This window comes from Staurois parvus, unplaced genomic scaffold (genome assembly GCF_062004578.1).
Source record: "Staurois parvus isolate SC_StPar_1 unplaced genomic scaffold, SC_StPar_1.0 ptg001302l, whole genome shotgun sequence".
NCBI classification, from domain to species: Eukaryota; Metazoa; Chordata; class Amphibia; order Anura; family Ranidae; genus Staurois; species Staurois parvus.
In genome coordinates this window covers 3,777,994-3,802,931 of record NW_028319098.1, presented here as the reverse complement: position 1 = coordinate 3,802,931, position 24,938 = coordinate 3,777,994, and the positions used below count along the sequence as shown (strand labels likewise).

The window sequence follows — 24,938 nt, the reverse complement described above, 5'->3', positions numbered from 1 at the left end:
ATGTCCTTTCCTAACCCCAGAAACTACTAAGCAACTCATTCACTCCCTTATTATATCACGACTTGACTACTGTAACTCCCTCCTCACCGACTTACCTCATCACAGGTTTTCCCCGCTTCAGTCTATCCTGAATTCTGCGGCCAGACTCATCCACCTTACTAACCGCTCCATATCCGCCACCCCCCTCTGCCAATCCCTCCACTGGCTTCCGATTGCCCAACGCACAAAATTTAAATTACTAACATTGACGTACAAAGCTGTCCATAACACTGCCCCAAACTACATCACCGACCTGATATCCATTTACCACCCAAAACGTACTCTCCACTCCTCACAAGACATCCTACTCTCTAGTTCCCTGGTCTCCTCCTCCCATGCCCATCTCCAGGACTTCTCGGGGGCTTCCTCCATCCTCTGGAACTCACTACCCCAATCCATCAGACTTGTCACCTACCCTCCTCATCTTTAGGTGCACCCTGAAAACCCATCTCTTCAGGGAAGCCTACCCCGCCCTCACCTAATTGCTGATCTCCTCCACTCTTCCTACCACTCCATCCCCCACAGCTATTTCCTCCTGTACCACTATTCCCTCCCTCCTAGATTATAAGCCCCAAGGAGCAGGGCCCTCGAACCCCTCGTGTATTGTATTGTTGCTGTACTGTCTCGTGTACTGTCTCCCATTATAATGTACAGCGCTGAGCAAACTGTTGGCGCTATATAAATATTGTATAATAATAATATCAGCATGACACATCTTGACTTGGCAATATTTGCCCACTCTTCCTTGCAAAAACACTCCAAATCTGTCAGATTGCGAGGGCACCTCCTGTGCACAGCCCTCTTCAGTTCACCCCACAGAGTTTTGAACTGATTCAGGCCTGGGCTCTGGTTGGGCCATTCCAAAACTTTAATCTTCTTCTGGTGATGTAATTCCTTTGTTGATTTGGATGTATGCTTTGGGTTGCTGTCATGCTGAAAGATTAAGTTCTTCTTCATGTTCAGCTTTCTAGCAGAAGCTTGTAGGTTTTGTGCCAGTATTGACTGGTATTTTGAACTGGTCATAATTTCCTCTACCTTGACTAGGGCCCCAGTTCCAGCTGAAGAAAAACAGCCGCAAAGCATGATGCTGCCATCACCATGCTTCACGGTGGGTATGGTGTGCTTTTGGTGATGTGCAGTGTTGTTTTCGTGCCAAACATATCTTTTGGCATTATGGCCAAAAAGTTCCAGCTTGGTTTCATCAGACCATAACACATTTTCCCACATGCTTTTGGGAGACTTCAGACGTGTTTTTGCAAAATTTAGCTGAGCTTGGCTGTTTTTCTTCTTAAGAAAAGGCTTCCGTCTTGCCACTCTGCTCCATAGCCCAGACATATGAAGAACACAGGAGATTGTTGTCACATGTACCACAGAGTTAGTACTTGCCAGATATTCCTGCAGCTCCTTTAATGCTACTGTAGGCCTCTTGGCAGCCTCCCAGACAAGTTTTCTTCTCGTCTTCTCATCAATTTTGGAGGGATGTCTAGTTCCTGGTAATGTCACTGTTGCGCCATATTTTCTCCACTTGATGCTGACTGTCTTCACTGTGTTCCATGGTATATCTAATGCCTTGGAAATTCTTTTGTACTCTTCTCCTGACTGATACCTTTTAACAATGAGATCCCTCTGATGCTTTGGAAGCTCTCTGCAGACCAGGGGCGGACTGACAACTCATGGGGCCCCAGGGCAATAGGGGATCATGGGGCCCTTGTGACCTTGCCCACACTCAAAGCACACCCAAAAAAGCCTATAAAAGGTAACAGGGGCATTTCATGGGGCCCCTTACTGACCCCGGGCCCTCGGGCACTGCCTGAGTGCTCGAATGGCCAGTCCGCCCCTGCTGCAGACCATGGCTTTTGCTGCAGGATGAGACTAAGCAAATGTCAGGAAAGACCTACGAGAACAACTGAACTTTATTTGGGGGTAATCAGAGGCACTTTAAAATGATGGCAGGTGTGTACTTACTCCTATTTAACATGATTTTGAATGTGATTACTTAATTCTGAACACAGCTACATCCCCAGTAAGAGGGTGTGCACACTTATGCAACCACAGTATTTTAGTTTTTTATGTTTACTTCCCCACATAAAAGATTTCAGTTTGTTTTTCAATTGAGTTGTACAGTATATAGGTCACATTAACAGTGGAAAAAGTTCTAAATGATTTATCTTTGTCTCATTTGTTTACATCACAGAAACCTGACATTTTAACAGGGTTGTGTAGACTTTTTATATCCACTGTGTACTAACACTCATGAAAGTAGACATTTGCCTCAAACTCTAACATACATTAGATAGATGTAAGCACAACAAACATGTTTGGGCAAGTTCAACCAAATTAGTTCTGCAGGTAAAATATGATTCTGACTTACCTGTAAAATCCCTTTCTTGGAGTTCATTAGGAGGCACTGGAGGATATTCAGAGATGTAGGGTTATTTAGCCACATTCAGGAGATTGGACACTGGCAGCCAATCAGAGTTGTTGTAAAGCAGCATAACCTCTCCAGCTCCTAGCTTGCTTTAGTTCTATAGCAAGCCTTAAAAAAGGAAATGATCAGATAAGCAGTGGGGTGGGACCTGTGTCTCCTAATGCATTTCAAGACAGGGATTTTACAGGCAAGTAAAAAATCACATTTTATGAACCATTCATTAACGGTACAAGAAGATATTCAGAAATGTAGGGACATCCCAAATCAATTCAACTAAGGGGTGGGCAACAACTCTGCTAACAGATCCACAGTAACCAAGGTTAACAGAAGAGAGTCAGAAGAGCTGTCTGGAGAACTCTGTGGCCAAAACTGACACCAGAAAAGGCCCGAACTTCCATCTGATAGAACTTTGAGAATGTGTAAACAAAATACTAGACTTGATGCTGGAAAGTCCATGAACACAATAATTGACCTAGTAGAATGTGCCCTGACAATAAAAAGGGAACTTTGTCCTTAAGCTGATAGGCTTGGAAGATGAACTGCCCAATCCACCTAGAAATATTGAAACAAGTAGCAGCTTGTCCCTTAAGCAACTGCTCAGGAAAGAAGGAAAGGAAGAACCCAGCCTGGGTAAAAAGGAGGGCTTAGGTTAAGCCTCAATACCACCTTGTATTTTTGTACTACAAGAAAGGGTTAATGGCAACAAACTCTGACTCACCTCAATAAGATAATGGCAAGCATAAGAATAAATAGACCTCTATCCTATAGGACTTAGGGTTCAACATGGGCCGTCAAAGCCATTGACTGTGAAGCAGAATGGTAAACCAGGCCTTATAACAGAAGGTCCGAATGGCTTTGGAGGGTTCGTGGAAGAACAAATGGCAGGAGCTTGATGAGGTCCAAGAACCAAGGCTGCCTGGGCCAATTAAATAAGATGAGAATTACCGGAACATCCTTCAGCCCCTTCCTTGCTTGTGTCTCAGGCTTGAGGTGGAGAGGATAAAAGGCATAGGTCATATTAAACTTATCCCTCAGAGAACCAGGGCATCCACTGCAAAGGCCCAAGGATCCCTGGCCCTAGAGACAAACCTGAGCAGCTTGCTGAGCCTTAAGTACAGGATGTCCAGCTCTGGGGTCTTCCACTAGCAGGAGAGTTTTTTAAACACTTCTGGATACAGGAGGAAATTTGCCTGCCAATTTCCATTCTGAGAATGAGGATAGTGGACAGAGCAAAAATCTGCTCAACCTCCTTGAAGGTCTCAAAGGCTAGCAATCATACCCCCACTCTGAGAAGAAGGGGTGTCTCCTAATTGTGAGGAGGACTTACCCGCGGGCTTAGAAGCCTTAGATGTGCAAGCCTTGTGGCAGAGCGGATGTCCTGGACCTGGAGAACTGAGAGAAACAAAAGAAGTTCTTCTTAGACTCAGATGTAACAGGGACTTAGCCTCTTTTGTTGAGGCAATAGGGTGTTTATATCCCCTGACAATCTCCTTAATAAAGGAGTCTATGGATGTGCCGAAGAAAGGCATGCAAAACAGACACTTCTTTCAAAGCATTTCCACAGCCCAATATTTGAGACAAAGGTTCCTTGCATTGAAACCAAAAGGAGGCTTATCTGGAAGTTCTGGCACATTGAGGGCAGCAGCCCATCTGCACACACGGTACAGTAGGGATGACAGCATGAGTTCTAATTGTTGGAGAATAGTGGAATTGAAGAGGACAGAACTTGAAATACTAGCAATGTCTGCGGCATAGACACAAAATATCTGACACAAAGATGTAGCAGGACCCACCAACGTGAAGAAGGGCTTTTGAAAGAGCTTTTGGGCATTTGTACATAGGTTTCTCTGAATGCCAGGTAGTCTTTGACAAGGACCGTTAGGGTTTTTTTTTTGGTGTCTTTGAGCTTTGGCGTTCTGTCCAAAGACCGAAACTCCTCTTGTACCATGTCATTTATGACAGAAACAGTGCTCTCTTCCTTATCCCTTACAGACTATGTTGGAGCAGCAGCTGCCACAAGAAAATCCAGAACTGACCTCAGTGAATATAGGAAACTAATATGGCACCCTGCAAAAATGGCTTACCTATCTATGTTTACCTCTTCTTTGAGTACATTACAGGATAAAAGAGTGAGTATTCAGATAACACTGGATTAAGCTGCTGCCTTTAGGTGATTGGACAATGTAAAAAAAAAAAAGCTGCAAAGTCAGCCCAGTATAACCCCTCTCACTCCCAGCATGCTTTAGTTTTGTTAGCAAGCAATAGTAGGAGCAGATTATAACAACAAAGGAGAGGTACCTGTATCCCAGTAATGTACTCCAAGAAAAGGATTGTAGGCATTTTCTTAATCGTACATCATGAAACACAAGATGAGTATTCAGTTACATTGCGGCATCCAAAAGCAGTCCAAGTGAGTGAAGGACAAAAGAACTAAGGCCAACAGGCCCATAAAAGCCACCAGAAGAACCTTACAAATGAAGCAAGTATCAGCTGAAGCCTGAACATCCACCTGGTAAAACTTAAACATGTCAACAGAAGACTTGCAAATCAGCCTTGTAAATCTGAGAAACACTACTGATGTAGTAGAGTGCACCTTGGCTGGGAAAGGGGGAACCTGGTCTTTGAAGTCATAGCCTTTCGAGATAAACTGTCAAAACCATCTAGCAATAATGGAGCGAGAAGCAGGCTGTCCCTTATGGGGACCTTCAGGATGACAAAGTTAGACTGACAAAATGTGGCTGTAGCTGAGAGATAAACTCAATTAGTACACATCCAGAAAATGGAGAGAAATCTAGGACAAAAGCAAAAAAAAAAACTGAGGTATACTGGGAGTGAAAGAGGTTATAATTGGCTCTCGCAATCTCTGAAGGCAGCAGCATAGATCCATGTACCTGAATATTCAGCCTGTGTCCTGTAATGTTAAGAAGAGACATTTCTCATTATTCTCATTAGTATATTATAGTACAAGAGACTTTTCAATGTGAGTATTTAAGTAATATGCACAAAATTTTACCGATAATCACATGCCTATCCTACCTAATCTTTGGCATTCTCGATGTGGTCTCCAGATAAACAGCTTAGATCTAAAAAAGTTTTGAATGGCATAAATGTTGCTCACAAATATGTACACAAAGTATTTTTTTCTCTATTGGTAAACGCCAGTCTTTCATCTCCTTACTCAACTGTAAAATATTCTCCTGCACTGTTCAGGGATCAAAACAGGCCTGTTTTGCTGTACGTCGCAATTCTGGAACATGAATGACAATTATGCTCACATCTCCCAGCAGATTGTACTTTTTAGCAGGAGCGGATCAAAGTGCTGCTTAGCGGTTCCCTTTTGATCCACAAACAAGGAATAACATGCAATAGAGTGTGCATTAAGAGATTATTCAACACCCCGGAGTCTTACAGGACTTATAGGTTGATCTTACAGAAAAAAAAAAGTTACTCGACTTTGAAAACATAAATAAATGAACTTTTGATCTTGTTATAGCAGAGTGTAGACCCTGGAATTCCTGCTATACTGTATCTGGCAAGTACCAACACACCCTAATTTACGTGGACCCCCTTTACACAAATATCATAATTTGTTTATCATATTAAAGGGATATTATGTGCAGAGTTTAAAGGCTAGCAATAGGCAATGGTTAACAAGCTTGTTTTGAAGTGGAAGGGGTCCAGGAAGAAGTCCCTTCCAGGGATACAATCAGCATGGCTCTCCCTGTGTTTGTCTACTCTAGGCTTTCTTCCAAAAATATAGGTCAGTTGGTTTTCAGCAAAGGTTTTGTAGGGATATTAGACTGTAAGATCCTTTGAGGCATAAGCCAGAAACTGTGTAAAGCAGCGCAATTATTACAAGGGTTTTCTAAAGGCAGGTTCACACTATTATGCTGTGGTGACACACACAATGTGTGTTACCGTACCATTTATTTGGAATGGCACCCCAACATACTAAAGCAATGCACCCGCACTATCATGTGCTGCATTCCTGAAAGTGGTCAGAAGTGTTTTTTGCTGTGCCAAGGTGTCTTCGCAGCTGATTGAAAATGAATAGGTTAAGGGGGCACATTCTGCCAGCAACCAAAGTTGGCTGCAGTCTGACACTGCTTTGCACGCCACGGTCGAGCCTCACTGTCCTGCAGTGGGTTGAGCAACAACCCAACTCCTGGCCTGTAAAGCCTCCTGTACCTCTCAAGTGTCTGCTGGTGATGGGACTGTAACTTGAAAACAGACACCGGAGTCACTCCTCTGCCTCTTGGTCTTCCCGGACATAAACTAAGATGGCTCCCGGCTCAACAAAGGCCGAGTCACTAAGAGCACAAACAGACTGGATCTCTTTCTGCAGTATCTGCCTGATCCCCAGGAAGCCTCACAGAGTTCAATGCTAACCCAGGTTTAGGACATTATTTGGGAAGAGTTGAGAAAGCTTCTCCCATCATCAAGATGGAGCGCCGCAAGATCCATGAATTGAGCCAGCGTACATCCTCTTTAGAGGGGCATATGGATGATGCTCCTACAGTTCTAGGTGGCCACAAACAAGACATGGAACAAGTTCAAAAAGAGCTTCCTTGCCTCAGACATCAACTAGAAGACTGAAAACAGAGGGGGGGGGGCTCCCTGAGACTACTGAAGATCTCCAAAGCTGCATCACAGCCCTCTTTCAGGAGCTGGCACCAGATCTCCCTGCTGACAGGTGGGAGATGGACCAGGAGACTTGAAGGCCCACTGTAGGAGCAGCTTCTTCAAACTGCAAAAGACTCTTCACAGCTGTCATTCCAGGGTTATCCCTGCGGTCTCTACACGGACTTAGCCCACTCCACCTTACCTCATGATTCTTCACACTGCAGGGATCAAATACTGATGGGACTTCCTTTCCAAGCTTTGCTTCATCCGTAAAGCTAAGTCCTATCAGCTTCATACACCCAAGGATCTCTGTGCCTGCTTTAGAGAGCTCAACTTCCTATTGCCTCCAAACCTGGCCTCTTCACAATCCTCTAGTCAGGAACCTCCTTGTCAAGCTTCTTCATGGTTTCTCTCAGCCCAAGGATAGAGCAACACATGAAGTACTTTGTTTCTACCTGGGCTGCCTTGTTTTATGCTTTCTATATTCTTATTTACATCTGGGCTCCTCTGGACTACATTTGTATAATGTGCTTAATATTGGCTTATCGCTATTTGGCTCATTTTGTGTTATGTAATTATATATTATAATATAGACAGAAGATATTCACTTGTTATTTGCTTTATTTTTTTCCAGGGATCGCTCCCCGGGGTATTCATTTCTTGAGGTGTACAGCCTATAAAAACCTTTTTTTTTTTGCGATCAGATATGACCTTCTCTCTCCTTTCTCCTCCTTCTCCCCCCCCCTCCTTTCTCAGCCTATGGTCAGCCTTTGGCAACCTAATGAATGTAGCACATTAGGGCACTTCAACCCAACCTTCAGCCCAACTCTAATCAGTTTTGCATTACTTGGCTCTATTTGGCATCTTTACTAAGTATGTGTCGTCTCCTAATTGTAGTCACGTTACCACTGCTCAGTTGCCTTCTGGCCCCAGAAACATTTTGCTCCCCTGTGAAAGCACTTTCCTGTTTTCCTTAAGGTTATCACTGTCACAAGTATTTCCACCTTTAAACGCTCAGTCTCGTACCAGTAATGCTCTTCTCTTGCTTCTCCCCTTTTTTCTTCCCCTATTTTTCCTTGCTTCCCTTTTTCTAATAAGGGCCCGACCAGGCTCAGTATCTGCTCCAATCACCTCCATCCTTATAATTTTGAGCGCTGTCAATTTTTCTTGTGCAATTTATTTACCATGACTCGTAAGGTCCTCACTCTTTGATACCCAAGGGCTGAACCCCCCCTTCCAAAATTACCTTCATTTCAGATATTTTTTTTTCTTAAAATGAGACATTTTCTTTGTTTAAAGAATTGTTTTTTTCTATTCCCTATTCCTGTTGTGAATAAAATATGGATTTATGAGATACGCAAATGTTTTCTGTTTTTATGTAGATTTTTACACAGCTTCTTAACTTTTTTGGAATTGGGGTTGTATTTTTCCACTTCTCATAATATGCTGACCCAGTTGAGGAATTCACTGATTTTCACTGGCATCTTTTTCGCCTCTACGCTGCCCCTTCCTCTTGCTAAATGGAGAATGCAGAACAATCTTTATAGTTCCTTTACATTGCCCTTCCTCCCCATTCAATATAAAGATTAGCTTTAAATTTAGACATCACAGTGAAGAAGATCGCAATCGCTATTAAATCCATCAAGACCAATAAGTGAGCTGGCCTGGGGGGCTGCACATCTTTTTCTTTTTTTTCAAGAAACTTTCTAATAATTAAAGGAAGATAAAAGGTGTGGAATTAAAATAAGTCAGTCAAGGCAATATTTATTCCCCCGAAAGCATAGTTATGTTACCCAAACTGCATCAGGACACTCCTGGTCTAATTATTGCCCTATATCACTTTTACATATGGATTTTAAAGTCCTGGCCAAAATATTAGCTAATAGAATTAACGTTTTCCTGAGGGAAACTCATACATAAAGACCAAGTTTACTTTGTGCCTGTAAGACAAGCAGGCAACAATATGAGGGAGATTTACTAAATATGGAGCAATCAGAATCTGGTGCAGCTCTGCATGACAGACAATCAGCATCTGGTGCAGCTCTGCATGACAGACAATCAGCTTCTATCTTCAACTTGTACAATTAGACTTTGGCAATAAAACCTGAAAGCCGATTGGTTTCTCTGCAGAGTTGCAACAGAGTTTGCACTCTCCGGTTTTAGTAAATAACCGCCTATATGTCAGGTGTTTCAAGTAATACCGCTAGCTAAATTCAGATCCCTCAGGCTTATGCTATTATCCCTAAATGTATGTAAAGCATTCGACTGACTGTTCCCGTACGTCCAGATCTCAATCCCACAAAGATCTCAAAAAAGCAGTTGGGAAAAGGATCCCTTCCAATCTGAGAGACCTGGTGCAGTTGGCGAAAGAAGAGTGGTCCAAAATTCCATTAGAGAGGTGTAAGAAACTCACTGATGGTTAGAGGAAGAGATTGACTTAATTTTCTTTTCCAAGGGGTGTGCTACCAAATATTAAATTGAAGATGCCAATAATTCTGTCCAGTCCATTTTTGGTGTTTTGCATGGAGAGTGTCAGATTTGGCTGTTTCTCCACTTCAATACATACAAAAGAAACATGAGAATGCCTAAACATTTGTAATTGCAACAAATTTCTGGGCGAAGTGGTGCATTATATGACAGAAATGCAGGAGTGCCAATATTTTTGGCCATGACTGTATGTCCCTTGCTAAAGAACATTATTTTTTTATCAGGTTGTCATGGGTAAAGTTCCGCTTTAATGTAAGCAAGTCCAAGGACCTGAGTATAATCTTGCACTTTAATTTCTGCACTCAGGTACAGGAAAATTACAGTTTCGCCTGGCCCTCTACCTTGCCTTATCTGGGTGACCACATTACATCTTCCCTCGATTCCATGTATGCAGCCAACTACCAATCACTTTTTCAGGAACTCCCACAGCTCTTGTCCACTAGGCAATCTTATCCACTGTCCTGATTCGGTCAGATATGTGCAATAAAATGTCATATCTTCCTAAACTAGTTTACTTATTTAGAGTTCTGCCGTTACCAGTTCCAGCGAGAAAACTGCTCAAATTCATTTGGGGTGCTGAGAAACCACATTTTGCAGCTCATCTACTCTAACGACACTCACTGAAACAATGGGACTCTGTCAAGTATTCTGGACAGACGATCTCATCCCACCTTTCCCTGTCAGGCATTCTTCGCAATCCCATGTCCCCCTGCCCCCCACCTCCACATTTGATATCCCTCTGGCCTTTTACCTGTTGGTTGCAAAAAAGAATAAAATATTTCAATGAGCTCTTATCACTGGATGGCATCAAGTCATTCCATCTCCAAGAACACTGGCACCACCTTAAATTTGAATCCTTACGCTTGCTTCAAATATCCCATTTTGTCTGTGAGTTTCTTAAAAATACCATGAACTGCCCAGTCCTTTTGACTGCTTTTGAGAGTAGGTGCAAAAGTAACCTGCACTTGGCAGGTTTAATATCTCTTCTGTATACAACTTTGGTGTGCCTTCACAATGATTCCAAGCCACAATACATTCTCAACTGGGAAAACACCCATAAATTATTTTTTCCATTGGTACATGACTCTGAAAAACGGGGCCAAAGACGTAAATTTTGCTATACCTTTCAGAGAATGTGGTATCTCTGGTACGCTACACTGCCTTGAAAAAGTATTCATACCCCTTGAAATGTTCCACATTTTGTCATGTTACAACCAAAAACATAAATGTATTTTATTGGGATTTTATGGGATAGACCAACACAAAGTGGCACATAATTGTGATGTAAAAGAAAAATACTTTGTAGAACCACCTTTCACTGCAATTACAGCTCAAGCCTTTTTGGGGATGTCTCTACCAGCTTTGCACATCTAGAGAGTGAAATTGTTGCCCATTCTTCTTTGCAAAATAGCTCAAGCTCTGTCAGATTGGATGGAGAGTATCTGTGAACAGCAACTTTCAAGTCTTGCCACAGATTCTCAATTGGATTTAGGTCTGGACTTTGACTGGGCCATTCTAATACGTGAATATACTTTGATCTAAACCATTCAATTTTAGCTCTGGCTGTATGTTTAGGGTCGTTGTCCTGCTGGAAGGTGAACCTCTGCTCTCTGCGGGTACGTACATCTGCCAACTCCGTTCACTATAATGACAGTTGGCCCATGGCCAGTAATCGCGGCTGTCTGCGCAGTCCACTATTACCTGCAGTGATCACTGCTGGACACACTGTTTGCGTCCATGTAGCGATCACTGCAGGTAATTGCTGGCTGTGCAGAGAGCCGCAAATGGGTGTGGCCGCCGGCAACCTGTCATGAAAGTGAACGGGGTCAGCAGATACACCTACCCGTTGAGAGCTGCAGGAGTAACTGCTCATCAGCTATCCTTAGTGCGTTAGTGTATTTTACGTGTGGCCCAAGAAAATTTCTCTTCTTCCAATGTGGCCCAGGAAAGTCAAAAGGTTGGACACCCCTGCTATAGAGAGTTGTTGCAGATTGAGGACATACTTTATGAGACAGTCAAATACTGGAGGCACATTGCATGAGACTGCTAGAGATCACTATATTATATCACCTTCGCAAACCAACACCTTCACAATTGACCATCCCTACACACTCCTTAAAAATCGATTGTGCCAAATCTGATATTTCTTTCAGCAAGATCCATTATGAAAGTTAAGAGGAAAAAAAACATTAAAAGACAAAAGGGATGGACAGCAGAGAAAAAGTATGATGGTACAAATGAAATAAAATGATAGAAACCAGTGTAAAGAAGATTTTTACTGGCCTGAGAGGGTTGTCAGACTACTGTCAGCAGGGGTCCCAAAGGCAGCATGATAAGAGGCAAAAGGCCATGTGTGGCCTCCAGACTGCGGGGTAATACATTTCCAATTCCTTGTTCTGGCCTACACAGCTACGATATGTTAAGCAGGAGTTATGGAAGCACCTCGCTCACAGCAGAATGTGAGGCATGTGCACACAATAAAAAATGTTTTTTGTTTATTTTTGCTAAAAAGGATTGTGATTTTCTAAAGTTCTAAAGGGGTTATGATATGTAACTACTTAAAAGGAGCTTAATGCCATTCTATACAGTTAGCTGGAAGCGTTCCAAACATTATAATGATTGCGGTTTTACGGCTCATCCCCCCCTCCCTGAGTAGAAAAAAAAATCCCCCAAACTCTTGTAACAACAGCAAAACATGGAACAATGGTGGTGAAAGTTGTTCGGCTGTCTGTGTGTGCCTGCAGGGAAGATTATTTTCAATGAAAAGAACAGGCAATTACCGTGTGATACCAGTGTCACAGGCTCTAACGGCTGCTCCTTGTAATTTGAACACAAACCCTCAGATACTTTAATCACGCCTAATCCAATTTATTAAAGAAATTCTTCAACAGCCTTGTCGCACCTGCATATAAAGATATCCTGAAAATGGTGCTCATGAAAGGCATCTGACATGTCTGTCAGGTAATGTGGGGTATAAACACTGCCCTTTATGACAGATGTTGCCTGCAGCTAAAACATTTGTGGACGGGAGATCAATAGGGAGAAAGAGCGAGCAGCGGAAATGTGGATGCTGCTTATACAGGCGTTCAGAGGGAAACATAAATGATAGGTTGCTGTAGGCATGGTAATCATACATAAACCTGTCATTATACCCTGGCACCAAAGCGCTAATCCTTAACACAACTCAGCCTGTCCTGCATTTAAAACGGTGGAAGCTGTAAATCTGGAGATGTTTTCATGAATAAACCTATGATGTTTAGCCACCAATAAATTTGTGGTCCAGCGCTGGTGAATTAGAATTTGCAGGTAGCCTTTGGACAACTACAGGACCACAGGCCACACATCACAGAAGTTTAAGAGAAGGCTATTTTATTTGCTCCATTTCATCAACTATTCATCCCCATTCACTCCTGTGCATCAATACACAAACATGTATTCATACATATAAAAGCCTCAATTTCATGGCCCTCTGATTTTATGTAGGATCTATTGGAAGTCAGAACCTACATCAAATCCTCTCCATGCACTGTACTCATGAAGTGTTTGTGCTAAGGTATAAATGCATACAGCACAAACATAGCTTTATTGGTTGCTAGGATGCAGGAAGCCATTTAAAGTGATTTTAGAGGCTGAAGGTTTCTTCCCTAAATGCATTATCTGCTTTAAAGGTAAAAAATCTTCTATTGTCATTACCCCCCTCAAATACCTATACCTGATCTCATTCGGGTGCAGCTCTCTCTCTCCCTCCTCACTGGGCTCAGGGAGAGCACTGGGACCCATGGGTTCCTGGCTGCTGTCAATCAAACCAAGTGACAAGAGAGCAGGGGCAGAGCTGAGCCACACTGTGTGTGTCTACAGACAGACACAGCCCAGTTCGAAATCGATCATGTGTGCCACCATAGGTAGCAGGTTTCTATGGTGGCACACTGAGAAGAGGAAGAGCCCAGAGAGCCGGAGGACCCCAGAAGAAGATTGGGGATGCTCTGTGCAAAACCATTGCACAGAGCAGGTAAGTATGTTAGTTATTAGAAAGAATAACAATCACTTTAAAGCGGAGCACCGGTTGAAACATAAAAAAATAAAAGTCAGCAGCTACAAAAACTGTATCTGCTGACTTTTAAAAAACAGCCAATCACGTCCCATGATTCAGGGTTGTGCTCTCTGCAGCCGGTTTTACCAGCCATCCTCTCCCCCCCCCCCCCAACTCCAGCATCTTAAGTGTGGGCACCCAGCTGTGACCTGTCACCTTTCCAAGAAGACTATGGGGAGGATGGGGAGGACAACTTCTGCTTCCGATCGCCTAGGCAATATGTCAAGATTGGGTACCTGACAACCCCTCCCCAAAGTTGTCAATCCCTAACTGGGAGCAGAGGACGAGACCTTAAAGCGGTACATCCTCGTTTGGGTGGAGCTCTGCTGTAAGTTTACATACAGTGTAAAATACCGTCTATATGCATGACCATGGACACAGATTTTTCTATTTTGATTCAACGGATCTGAACAGTGTGAGTTTACTGACCTTTTCCATACACCTGTTCAGATACACTGTACTCATGAAAATGCCGTATTTTTTGCAGCTGTGTGCATGAGACCTACAAGTGATTGTTGATGAGAATCTTAAAGTGGTAGTAAAGTTAAAAATGTGGCAGTAAACCAGTGGTAGTAAAGTTAAAAATTAAAAAAATTGCTGACAGGGTTTTTATAACAGAAGAGACCACTAGGGTCTCTTCTGTTATAAAAACTCTGTCAGCAGTTTTATTTCTACTTAAACCAGCGCAAAACCCACAAAGCAATATAAATAAATAACCCAGCCCATATATAATATTAATCAAAATACATTGTGACACATAAAAAATAGTAATAATTAAAGTGATTTAAAAAAATTTCTGAAAAAAATCAGTGACAAATTCAAAAAACAGTCCCGTGAAAAACCTGTATTTTCATTGGATTCTTCTGTGCCAATAATACCTCCACCATCCACCAGTGCAAAACCAACATGAACCGCACTCACCAGATATTTGGTGAGTAAAACGCCTTTCAGGGATATTAAGGGCTCCTGGACCCCCTTTTTATAACCTCCAAATATTACATTTTAGTAGATATTAACCAGCATTTTATTGAAGCAAAACGATCTTTCTTTCATATAAAAACGATTTTCCAATTTCTGTATAGAGACCTCACAGCCAGGTATACAGCAGGATAGCAGACCTCAGATGCAGCCTCATTCACTAGGCAAAGATGGCCCCTTGGAACGCACCGCTCGGCGTGCGTTCCACTCACCGGAAATAACATCAGACGCCGGGACGGCCAGCCGGAAATACGTCAACGCGTTTCGCCCCACCCACAGGGTGACAGACAGCAGTCTGCCTGTCAGTGGTAATGTGATGTTACGGCCCACGCTGTATGCTGCTGCGATGGACTCGCATGTGTGGGAGTGACGTCACCTGCGGCCCAGCCATTCTAGCAGCTGAAGATCAGGAACCGGGAAGTAACACCGGGTGAAGTTGGAAGCCATCGGGGACCAGGGAGAGCTGTGACAGTGCAGCGCTGGAGGGTTCTCTTTGCAGATAAGTCTGTCATAATGTGCTGGTATGCAGTGCATACTACAATATGACTTAAACCTGCCAGGGGAACATTTTCTCAACTTTACTTAGGTGAGTTTAGTATTGAATTAAGCTACATTTTGTCTTTTTTTTTTTTTTTTATTTAATATACTGGTCTCTAGGGGAGGGCTTCCTTCACCACACATTAAAGTGAAAATAAACTCACACTATATAAAATTGTTAGCGTGTACATTTTATGATCGAAGAGACTGTATGTATCTTCTTCTATAAAACCTCTTTCCCTTCCTACAAATAATTCTTTAAAAATTGTACATTGACTGCAGAGCATGCACATCACAGTATACAATCCTGGCATCTGTAAGATACAGAGAAAGTAATGGTGGCCATACATGATTTGATTTTTTTTATCCAATAGCTTCAATTCCTAACGATTTGAACTCAATTTGGATCGAATTTGATCAAACAGAGTCGATTGGCCAAAGAGGAATATTATTGATCATTTTGTATCAAATCGCCAGCACAGAAACACTTTGTTCAAGAACTTGATCTGATCCATATTTCGATCGAACAGATTGAGATTACATGGTTGAAACAGAAGCAATTGAACGAAATCAATTTTTCCACGTGTGGCATATTGATAGAATGGGTTATCAACCACAGATTATTCCAATCAAAAGAGATCGATCAAAAAAGAAATCAATCATTTACCGAGGGGTGTATGGCCACCAAAAGACCTTGGTACCTAGACAATGTAACCCGTTTGAATGTGTGGGAGTTACATCTGTGGTTGGCCAATGACAGAAGACAGAATACCTTGTACCCAGAAGATGGCAGCAATGGTGGCGCAAACCTTGCATTGTTAGAGGAGGGTTCACTAGAAGGTAAATGTGCCATAATCCTTTTTTTTCCTTTGAGTAGATTTTTATTGAAAATATTTTGCATTTAGAGGGTACACTTGCAACCGAAGTCATGTACACAGGTAGAAGTAAAAAAATCAATGATAAACAATTTGGGTGCGGTCGTGTATAAAACAATAAAATTGTTACAAGTGTCAAGACAAGTGGTATATCAGAAAGGTACACAGATAGTGACATAATGATATATTGTGGATAAGAGGAGAAAAACTATACGCCTAGAACACAAAACTAGGCATTGGTGAGGGAGACCTCTATGCATAAAATGAGCTGAACTAAATATCAAACAGTATATACGAACAAACCAAAAATCATCCTTGCGGGACAGCCAGCCGTAATCCTTTTTTATGTTTTCTCTTTAAAGCAAAGTTCTGGCCCCCAAACAATTAAAAGTCAGCAGCTACATATACTGAAGCTGCTGACTTTTAATAGTAGGGCACTTACAGTGGGTAAAATAATTATTGAACACGTCACCATTTTTCTCAGGAAATATATTTTTTAAAGGTGCTACTGACATGAAATTTTCACCACAACCCATGAAATCCATACATAGAAAGAAACCAAAACAAATAAGTTCAGAAATTAAGTTATGTGTAATACAATGGAAAGACACAGGGAAAAGGTATTGAACATGCTAACTGAAATGTATTTAATACTGTAATATTAAAGTAAATTAAGATCCTTTGTTGTTAATGACAGCTTCAAGACGCCTCCTGTATGGAGAAACTAGTCGAACGTATTGCTCAGGTGTGATTTTGGCCCATTCTTCCACGCAGTCTTCAAATCTTGAAGGTTCCATGGGCCTCTTCTATGAACTCTGATCTTTAGTTATTTCTATAGATTTTCTATTGGATTCAAGTCAGATGATTAGCTGGGCCAGTCTAGCAGATTTATTTTCTTTGTTTGAAACCAATTGGTAGTTTCCTTGGCTTTGTGTTTGGGATCATTGTCTTGCTGAAATGTCCACCCTCATTTCATCTTCATCATCCTGGTAGAGGGCAGCATATTTTTATCAAGAATGTCTAGGTACATTTTTCCATTCATTCCTCCAATGACATGAAGTTTGCCAGTACTGTATGCTGAAAAACAGCCCAGACCATGGTGTTCCCACCTCCAAACTTCACTGTTGGTATGGCGTTTTGGGGGTGATGTGCAGTGTCATTTGACCTCTAAACATGGTGTGTATTATGGCATCCAAAGAGTTAAATTGTGGTCTCATCTGACCAGACTATAATCTCCCAGTGTTTCACAGGTTTGTCTAAATGTTCTACAGCAAACTTTAAACAAGCTTCAACATGCTTTTTCTTCAGCAATGGATCTTGCATGGTGAACGTGCATACAGGCTATGCTGGTTGAGTGCATTACTTATGGTTTTCTTTTAAACAACTGTACCTGCTAATTCCAGATATTTCTTAAACTCTCCACAAGTGGTCTTTGGCTCTTGGACAACTCTTCTGATAATTCTTTTCACTCCTCTATCAGAAATCTTGTGAGGAGCACCTGGTCATGGCCGATTTATGGTGAAATTATGTTCTTTCCATTTGCAGATTATGGCCTCAACAGTGCTCACTGGAGCATGCAGAAGTTTAGAAATCCTTCTGTAACCAATCCCATCAGTATGTTTTGCAACAGTAAGGTTTGCGAAGGTCTTCAGAGAGCTTTTATCCATCATGAGATGTTTCTTGTGAGACACCTTTTTAAACATCATCATTTGAGAATGAACTAGCTGATATTAATTTACTCTGACAAGAGGCAGGACTGCCTTCTAATTACTGACAGATTTCAGCTGGTGTCTTGGCTTTTCATGCCTTTATGCACCTCCCTTTCTTCATGTGTTCAATACTTTTTCCATGTGTCATTCCATTTTATAAAACATAACTTAATTTCTGAACTTGTTTTTTTTTTCATGTCAATGGCAACTTTAGAAATACACTATATTGTCAAAAGTATTGGGACACCCATCCAAATCATTGGATTCAGGTTTTCCAATCACCTCCATGGCCACAGGTGTATAAAATCAAGCACCTAGGCATACAGATTGCTTCTACAAACATTTGTGAAAGAATGGGTCGCTCTCAAGAGCTCAGTGAATTCAAGCGTGGTACCGTGATAGGTTTCCACCTGTGCAATAAGTCCATCCATGAAATTTCCTTGCTACTAAATATTCCACTGTCAACTGTTGTGGTATTATGTGATATTATAACAAGGTGGAAGCAGCTGGGAACAACAGCAACTCAGCCACGAAGTGGTAGGCCACATAAAATGACAGAGTGGGGTCAGCGCATGCTCAAGTCACCAACTGTCTGCAGAGTCAATAGCTAAATACCTCCAAACTTTGTGTGTCCTTCAGATTAGCACAACAGTGCGTAGAGAGCTTCATGGAATGGGTTTCCATGGCCGAGCAGCTGCATCCAAGCCTTACATCACAAAGTGCAATGCAAAGAGTCTTTTGCAGTGGTGTAAAGCCCGCCACCAAACTTTACACTTGGCACAATGCAGTCAGGCAAGTACTGTTTTCCTGGCAACCACCAAACCCAGACACATCCATTGGATTTCCAGACACAGAAGCTTGATTCGTCACTCCAGAGAACACGTCCACTGCTCTAGAATCCAGTGGTGGCGTCCTTTACACCACTGCAACTGACTCTTTGCATTGCACTTTGATAGAACGATAGAACACCTTTGGGAAGAATTAGAGCAGAGACTGCGAGCCAGGCCTTCTCGTCTGACATCAGTGCCTGTCCTCAGAAATGCGCTTCTGGAAGAATGGTCAAACATTCCCATAGACACACTCCTAAGCCTTGTGGACAGCCTTCCCACAAGAGTTGAAGCTGTTATAGCTGCAAAGGGTGGGCCAACTCAATAATGAACGCTACGTACGAAGACTGGGATGCTATTAAAAGTTCATGTGCGTGTAAAGGCAGGTGTTTCAGTACTTTTGGCAATATAGTGTATATTTACCAAAAAAAATGGTGACGCGTTCAACACTTATTTTACCTACTGTACCTCTCCAGCATTGTCCTCACCCTGAGACATTTCTTCAATTGGCCATCGGGTGCTGGCGCCACCATCTTGACTAAGGGAAACCGGCGGTGAAACCTTTCAGCTTTACCGCTGGTTTCCTACTGTGCATGTGCGAAGCATGCTGCACTTTGTGAATAGGCCACAGTCCTCTGTGATCTTGGATGTGTGCCAGAGGGCTGCGGGGAAGGGCTGAACTTCCAGTTCAGTGCGCCGCAGCGCACTGAGCTGGAAGTGGGAGCAGGTACCTGTCAAAACCAGGTACCCGCTCCCCCCCTCCCCCCAAAGAGTGCCAAATGTGGCAGGGGAGGGAGGGAGACAAAAAAGCGGAGCTTCCACTTCCTCTTTGAGGTAGGCCATACAAGGCTTGAATTCGGGACTAATTTTCTTTAGAAAATCGTAAATTTTGTGTTTTTTGTAATCTGATGGTGCCACCATTGATTTTGAAATTTGACCAACCAAGCCTTCAATTTTACCTCATGTTGCTACAGAAAAGAATGAGGCTGGGAATCTTTTCTTTCCAGGTCACAGCTCATTTCTTTTTCAATTATATTTCTCACACGATTCTCCCATTAGTTAGTATTTAAAAACATTTCCAACATGTCCGATCACTCAAATTTGATGGCCACATGAATATCGGCCGATTCTGCGCCCCACTAATGGTGCGAAATTCGAACAAAAATTCTTACTTATGATTTTCGAAAGTAAATTCTTTTAGAATTCGACCCATGTATGGCATGCATAACACCTGTTATAAAAAAAAAAAGTGTGTTTATAGAGTCTAGTAGCTCAAACTGAAATTTACACAAGCATATCAGGACTAACTTATCTTTTATCGGATCACTGTGTTCAATCAAATGTTAGGAAGCTACAGCTGTCGTCTTCCTAAATAATCTGCAGTGCTCTAGGAATCCTGTCAATTATATGTAAATTTCAATAAACAAAGATTGTATACATATTACTAAAAATAAATATGATACCATATCGTTGGTAGGTAACCAATCATTCTGTGCTGCAGGCATGTGACTGAACAGAAGGCAGGCAAGAACCAGGCATGGATGCACTAAGGTAAAGTATTTCTGAAGCCCAAATCTATTTTTCAGTGTGTTTGGCATCCTACCGTATTGGCACCATAAACTTCCTGCATCCCTCTGAGCCTGTGCCTGTTGTTTCCTGAACACTTTTGTCAGCCATGTTAAGTATGATCCTTCATTTGGATGTTGGACTGCCTATCAGGTCCGTGCATGCCTCCTGCAGACTTGATAGGCAGCCTAATGGTCAACTGAAATATTGCGCACGTTAAGCTGACAACAAATAAAAAAATAAAATAATCTTAGCTTATAAGAAAATCTTGCAGAGTATAGTTATCAAAGTCATCAAACTTAGTTGATCAGAGTCAAACATCAGAATTATAAACGCAAGCACAGCAATTCCTGCATTACTTGCAATGTAGGGATAAAATAGCCAGCAATAAGTGCCATTTCTCCAAATACTGTAACATTTCTACGTCCAGTATAGTTTCTTTGTCTCCGCTGACAAGGAACAGTCCTTTTACTATGTATGATCTGCTTTGTAATATTGGTCAAAGGATCAGAACAGTTCTTGCCAATTCTGCATTCAAGTGAAAATAGGCAGATAACCCATCATTCCCTAGGACAGATTCGCCTGTCTGTGGACACCCTGATGAATGTCACACTGGCAAACGGAGTAAAGTGAAAGAACCTTTCATCCCACTCTATTATAGCACAATGTCATTCAAACCAGTACAGTCACCTCCAGCTAAAATCTGCACATGTGTAGGTGAATGATGGTAACAGCGCTATAATGTGAAAGCAGGGATAAGAACTCTTGGGAGAACTTTGGATACAAAGGACCAATGAAGGCTTTGTGACTTTTAGAGCAGGTATTGTGCTTGTGTCAGGGGGCAGAGGTGAGAATAAATATTACTATGAATAAAACTTTCCTAGGTTCAATACTATACACCATGAAAAGCAACACCCTCACAGCACCTTGTAGAAGAGTCTTGTGGTCTAGTCTCTTTAGTATTGCAGTTTCTACCCCTGGCCTAGGACAGCAGCAAATTTCTACAATTCTAGAACAGGGACCATTGCTGACCCTCTGAAAATAGCAGATACCTGGCTGTTTGGCTTCACTTGTTTCTGAGTCACTAACCCAAAACAAGAATTCAGATACCATCAGAACTCAATCTACATACTTGTTACAGGTATTGATTCCAATAGTGAAACCACTAGATCAGTATGACAACTAAACTACTAGCAATTTTAGAAGATGTCAATGTATTCTCTTTCAGAGGAGTGCTAGCTAATGCCTATTGGAAATGAACATCAGATATGACACACCAGTAGGAATTTCTCATTAAAGCTAGCCATAGATGGATCGTGTTTTTGTTGATCAGCCAGCCAGCTAATCAAAAGGGATTCCTCCATCCACACAGGTAAGGTGGATGAATGAATCCTGCTCGCTGTGCTACTTTATTCTGACAGCAGGGCTCCTCCACTGTCAGATAACACTGATCAGCACTACAGCTGACTGGTTGCATGCACTGATCAAGTGATAATTTTCAAACATTCTTTTTCGAGAGAAGCCAATCGTTAGATGGACTTGTCTCTTTTGGGATACCAAGCTGTGACAGAGTCCCTGTAGGGTGACTAAATAGGGACCCATTTATAGGTGGGGGCACCGCCTCTCTCAAACTATATATAGAAGTAAACTGACACTAAATGGACTTGTTTGGCACCCAAAGAGTAACACAAAACCGGAAATAAAATAAATTTAAATTGATTTACAAAAACAAAACAGTAAAAACCGTAGACATACAAACAATATATAAAATAAAATTTTTTCAAAATTATACCTCCATCAAATAATGAGTACACTCCCCTCAAAGTGATACATGAACAAGGGAACAAGAGATGCACAATGCCCACCCTGTAAAAGTTATGGTGTCAAATCACGAGGAGTATCTATAAATTCTCTCCACCTGGAATAGCCATAGACTAAATGAAATTTGTCCGGTTCCTGCTGAACTGTCCAAATTTCAATCCATCTATGGCCAGCTTTAGCGATACCGGCCAAATGGATTAAGTTCAAAATCATTTTCAGAATGGCAGCCTTCATCTGCTACAAATAACCTAGGCCCCTCTCACACAGGCGATCCTATTGGGTCTGTCAGTTTTTAAGGCGGAACTGATCGGAAGGTCCATGCATTCCTATGGACAGGCAGGTGTAAACAGACTTGTGTCGGTTTACACCCACCTACCTCTGGGTTTGATCCAGTCTGCTAAAGAAATAATGGAAGCGGATCTGTCCTCTTCTGTTTAGGTGGATCAGAAGGTAGTCAGGTGTAAAAAGACAGCAGATACCGTATTTACTTGGTCGACTATATTTACCTGGTCTACCATACAGCAGAGCGCGTTCTTTCCAAGTCCACTCTACAGAAACTGAACAGACACAGATGTGTCATGCTGCCACTCTTCTCTGATCAGCAGAGGACATAGCAGGATTGGGAGTGTGCTAGCAGCCCCTAACCTGAACAGGCTGGAAGCCGTACATGTACTTGATCCAGCCTGCCCATGCTGCCCGTCCACCTGCAGTAAATGTACTGTGGGAAGGTATCAAGGGGTTAAAGCCTAAAGAAGAACTCAACTGCAAATGTTTTTCTTGTTCAAACATTTTATTGTTTTAAAGTACAACAACATAAGTTATAAGTAAGCAAATGGGACATTAGAGGTGTACAGCAAATGAACAAGTAAGGTTCCCATTTATACTAGTCAGGCAGCACTAACAAGAGTGAACAACAAAGATCAAATAGAGCCTAACATGAAGGAAAGGAGGAAGGGGGAGAGGAAGGGAGGGATAGGGTGTACGGCACCAAGGAAGGGGATACTGTAAATAGCCAAATAACCGCAGTATCAACAAAGGATGGTTCCCGTAAAGCAAAAAACATAGATTATGGGTTGAGAAGGGACTCGTCAAAGTTGGGCGGGAGGAAATGCTCCACCCATGGGTTCCAAATCTTTTTAAACTTGGGGATGGAATCCAGGATAGTGGCTTCAATTTTTGCGTGGATCATTGCCTGAGTGACCCTAGTCATGACTGCAGTCGTATTCAGTAAGGGTGATTTCCAGGCTTTAGCGATAACCTGTTTGGCCGCAGTGGTGACTTGCAGAATAAGCTTAAAATTTGCCTTTGTGATGTCTGGTGGCCGGTGATTGAGAAGCGCGACTAGAGGACTTGGTTGGAGGGTTGTGGCGCTGAGTGCAGACAGTGTTCTGAATACCTCCGCCCAAAAAGTACGGACGATTGGGCAATCCCACCAAATATGAAAAAATGTTCCTAGGTCTGCGCAGCCTCTGAAACAAACTGGGGGATAATCAGGGGTAAATTTCGCAATTCTGGTCGGGACAAGATACCAGCGGGTTAGGACTTTGTAATTGGTCTCCAGGGCCACAACATTTTGCGAGGACTCCTTGGTATTGTTCCAAATGAGGTCCCAATCTGAGGGGTCGATTTGCCGGCCTAAATCAGCTTCCCATTTATCGGTATATGAGGGTAATGGAGAAACGGATGGGGTCGTAAAAAGGGAGTATAGATAGGAAATGAGACCTCGTCTATGAGGGTCTCGGAGACATGCTCGCTCAAAGGGAGACAGTGAGGAAATTGGGTTGGCGGCCAATGTGTACGGAGCAAAGAAATGTTTCAACTGCAAATATCTAAATAATTCAGAGGTGGGGAGGTTATGGGACTCACAGAGAGAGGTAAAAGATTTAAATTGATTCCTGAGTACAAAATGACGGGTCTGGGTGAGACCAGCCGTTGCCCATTGAGCAAAGACGTGCGGTGCGGACCAGGCCGGGGGGAAGGCTGGATTACGAAGATAGGAAAGGAGGGGGTTATGGGGAGATTGTAGCAGGTAACGAGATTTCAGTTTGTCCCAAAGGGACAAAAAATGCATAGTAATGGATTCTCAATCGCGCGGCGGTCAATGCGTCTCAACCAAAGAAGGTTTGCTATAGAAAAGGGGTCGCACTCGATAGATTCGAGAATGACCCACTGCGGGATTTCGTAACTGCAAATGTTTTTTAATTAATGTTTATTATTCAAAGACAACTCACCCATCCCATCCCTGTCTCCATGCTTGATTTTGTTGAGAAATCACTTTGAAAAACAGCCAGCTAGCATTTTGAGCCATGGCAATCCATGGAATCCATCTGCCCTTAGTTCAGGCAGCATTGTCACCTAAACAGTGAGGACACATTTCACAGGCAGGAATAAAGAAATTGTGAGCTTTAGTCTTCGCTACACTACTTAAGAAGGAGAAAAAAAGGTTGTGTTCTTCTTGAAGATTTCTCCTTGCTTCCTGTTCTCATAACACAGGAAGAAGGGGTGATGAAGGCAAGAGAAGGGAAATCTCCCTATGCCCATAGATAGATAGATTAAAAACTCCTCCTCACTACACAAAACATTTTGGCTGCAGGTGCACTTTCAGATTTTACCATAGCTACTCCTGTTTTCTCACATATGGTCATCCCACCTTTTCACCACTTAAAATAAAAGCATGACTTTAGGGCATTCTATGTCTTTTATAAGACAGGAAAGTAACACTTGAGACATCACTTCCTCATGGGACCTCCATGATGCCAGAACAGGCATCTTACTGCATCTATCAGCTCAAAGAGTCAAGGTAACTCATTAAGAAGCAATCCAAAGAGCATAACCCATTGTATGTGTGAGCATGAGTCCCTTTCTCACCATCTCCCAAGGTGGTTCCACACTTTCCCACAGTATCGTATTGCTGGCACAAACACACGCACGCAGCCAGCCAGCCTAGGTGATAATTCA

At 42.3% G+C, this 24,938-nt stretch overlaps 1 protein-coding gene across 4 annotated transcripts in view; it reads right to left on the bottom strand.

Moving 5' to 3' along the window:
- The window catches only part of MRPS28 (mitochondrial ribosomal protein S28), a 158,057-nt gene that overhangs the window by 5,642 nt on the left and 127,477 nt on the right, over positions 1 to 24,938 (bottom strand). For 2 of the 4 annotated variants that reach the window (XR_016308158.1, XM_089661008.1), the window contains exon 3: positions 3,795 to 3,859. The exons of the other annotated variants lie outside the window; for them this stretch is intronic. Coding sequence is in view for 1 of the 2 variants with exons in the window: in XM_089661008.1 (XP_089517134.1) it covers positions 3,795 to 3,859 (65 nt within the window). In the remaining variant the exon portion in view is untranslated. The remainder of the gene's footprint in view (positions 1 to 3,794; positions 3,860 to 24,938) is intronic. 4 annotated transcript variants of the gene reach the window in all.